This window comes from Triticum dicoccoides, chromosome 5A (genome assembly GCF_002162155.2).
Source record: "Triticum dicoccoides isolate Atlit2015 ecotype Zavitan chromosome 5A, WEW_v2.0, whole genome shotgun sequence".
Classification (NCBI taxonomy): domain Eukaryota; kingdom Viridiplantae; phylum Streptophyta; class Magnoliopsida; order Poales; family Poaceae; genus Triticum; species Triticum dicoccoides.
In genome coordinates, this window is record NC_041388.1 from 620,073,181 (window position 1) to 620,075,066 (window position 1,886).

At 50.3% G+C, this 1,886-nt stretch overlaps 1 protein-coding gene across 1 annotated transcript in view; it reads right to left on the reverse strand.

The window, feature by feature from the left end:
• LOC119303473 (indole-3-acetaldehyde oxidase-like) overlaps positions 1-1,630 on the reverse strand; it is an 8,437-nt gene extending 6,807 nt beyond the window's left edge. Inside the window, exon 1 of the mRNA XM_037580607.1 lies at positions 1,357-1,630. Within this exon, the coding sequence (XP_037436504.1) occupies positions 1,357-1,519 (163 nt within the window). The 5' untranslated portion in view covers positions 1,520-1,630. The remainder of the gene's footprint in view (positions 1-1,356) is intronic.
• Positions 1,631-1,886: the final 256 nt, after the last annotated feature.

Consider the following 1,886-nt stretch of genomic DNA (forward strand, 5'->3'; position numbering starts at 1 on the left):
ATATCTCCATACCATTGCTAGGCATGAGCGTAGTGAAAGTAACGTGCAGTGTCATTGCTGAGCGAGGTGTGTTTTTGCCCCGTTTCTATTCTCTCGGATTCATATTGCTTGTCCTTCAAACAGATGTCGTTGATCGATTCATAAGTAAAGCCATATTGGCATTTACCATTTGGCACGGGTGGTAAGCCATATCAAGAAAAAAATCACAATGAACGTTTGGAAGGATATTACCAGGTGATTCGCAAAAAAGAAGAAGAATCTGGTGTCTTCCACACAAAAATTGAGTTATACACTTGAGAGCAAGTTGATTTTTTTTTTACTTATGGATCACTATGAAACTAAAGGAGCAGCGGCTAATGCGATTGTCTGTGCTGTCGAAGTGTTAATAGTAGGTTGGAACGTCAGTGCCTAGATCCTCTCCGGCCGGCAAGCAATACAAGTATGGTATGTGCCTTTCTATGTCTCCGTATGTGTATACGTGCTTCATTCTTGTGGGAAAAAATATATGCAAGAGATTTGGTATTGGTGCTTATGTTCTTCTCCGGCCGGCAAGCAAGACATTTTTTGTAGTGCAATCAGTCTGGGTTCAAGTTCTTGACTTGGTATTGGTGCTTATGTTTTATTTATGTATTGCAGTGTTTACGATAATGTGTGTTCAGTGAAAAAAGATGTTCCCGTCAACTATGAATGTGTCTGTGGTGTTTTCATCAATATCAAGATGATGCGATAGCTTAGTGTCTCGGATATGCTTCTAGAGATAGGGTGTGTGCATGCGTTCACAGGGATGGATGTATTTGTGTGTATGTATGAGTATCTGCGTGCTGTGTTAAAACTTTTGGCAAGAACGAAACATGTATAGTATGGCCTTTCTGTGTCTCCGTTTGTGTTTCTTGCGATCTCCGTGATCAGATCGTCGCATGCTACGCTGCGCACACCGAGGCCGGAGAAGGCAAGAGGGTTCCCAAGAAGAAACATAGCTGTGATGGTTGCTGAATGAAAGATGCATGGCGCCAAAAGAAGAGAAGAAACAGAGAAAGAAAAACAGGTACATGCCTACCACAGGTACGATCGATCCTTTCCTACCTACCTGGCGATGTGTACGTGAGGAGACGATGAACGATAGCGTAGCGCTGGCTAACCTAGGCGAAGACGAGACGAGAGGTACCTGGGATGGGTGCGCATGTGGCGCGAGGTCCTACGTGCACGTATGCAGAGTTCAATCGATCTGGCTCGATCCGATCCGCTTATTCAGCCAAAGATTCTCTAACTCTCACACACACAGCGTAACGAACTAGTAGTACTGAGCGAGCTAGCCGCCGGAGATGAATCGATGGAGTCGTCGGGGGCGGTGCTCACCTTCGCCGCAGCCGAGCTTGGGCCCCCGGACGGGCGTGCGAGTGCGGAGGAACTCCAGCAGCGTCATCGACGGGTCGACGCCGGCGGCCTCGTGCCGCGCGCCGTTCACCGCCAGCACCACCCGCTCCCCCGCCGACGCCGCCTCCTTCCCCAGCGACCCCATCTCTCTCTCCACAGTCCACACCCGGTCGACCTTCCTCCTAGAGCACCAATCGCTCACCTAGTGCGCGCAGGGACACTGAGCCCCGGCTATTAATCTATCCTTTATACGGCCGGCAGCCGGCCGGCGAGGCACCTCGCTAGCTAAGTGGCGTTGGACGGGAGATGGGGAAAGCGACGGGAAATGGCTGGCGTGCGTGTGTGCTCAGCGCGGGCGTACTTTCACGCAAGTCAAGGGCGCGACGTGACGTCGGTGATCGCGTGGTCGAGGTAGTAGTACTATTCCTCGTCAACTATCTCTCTGTCAAATCTTCTCGCACCCGTCCGACAGGACCAGTCCGTGGACACAGATACAGAAAGACGTCATCCAA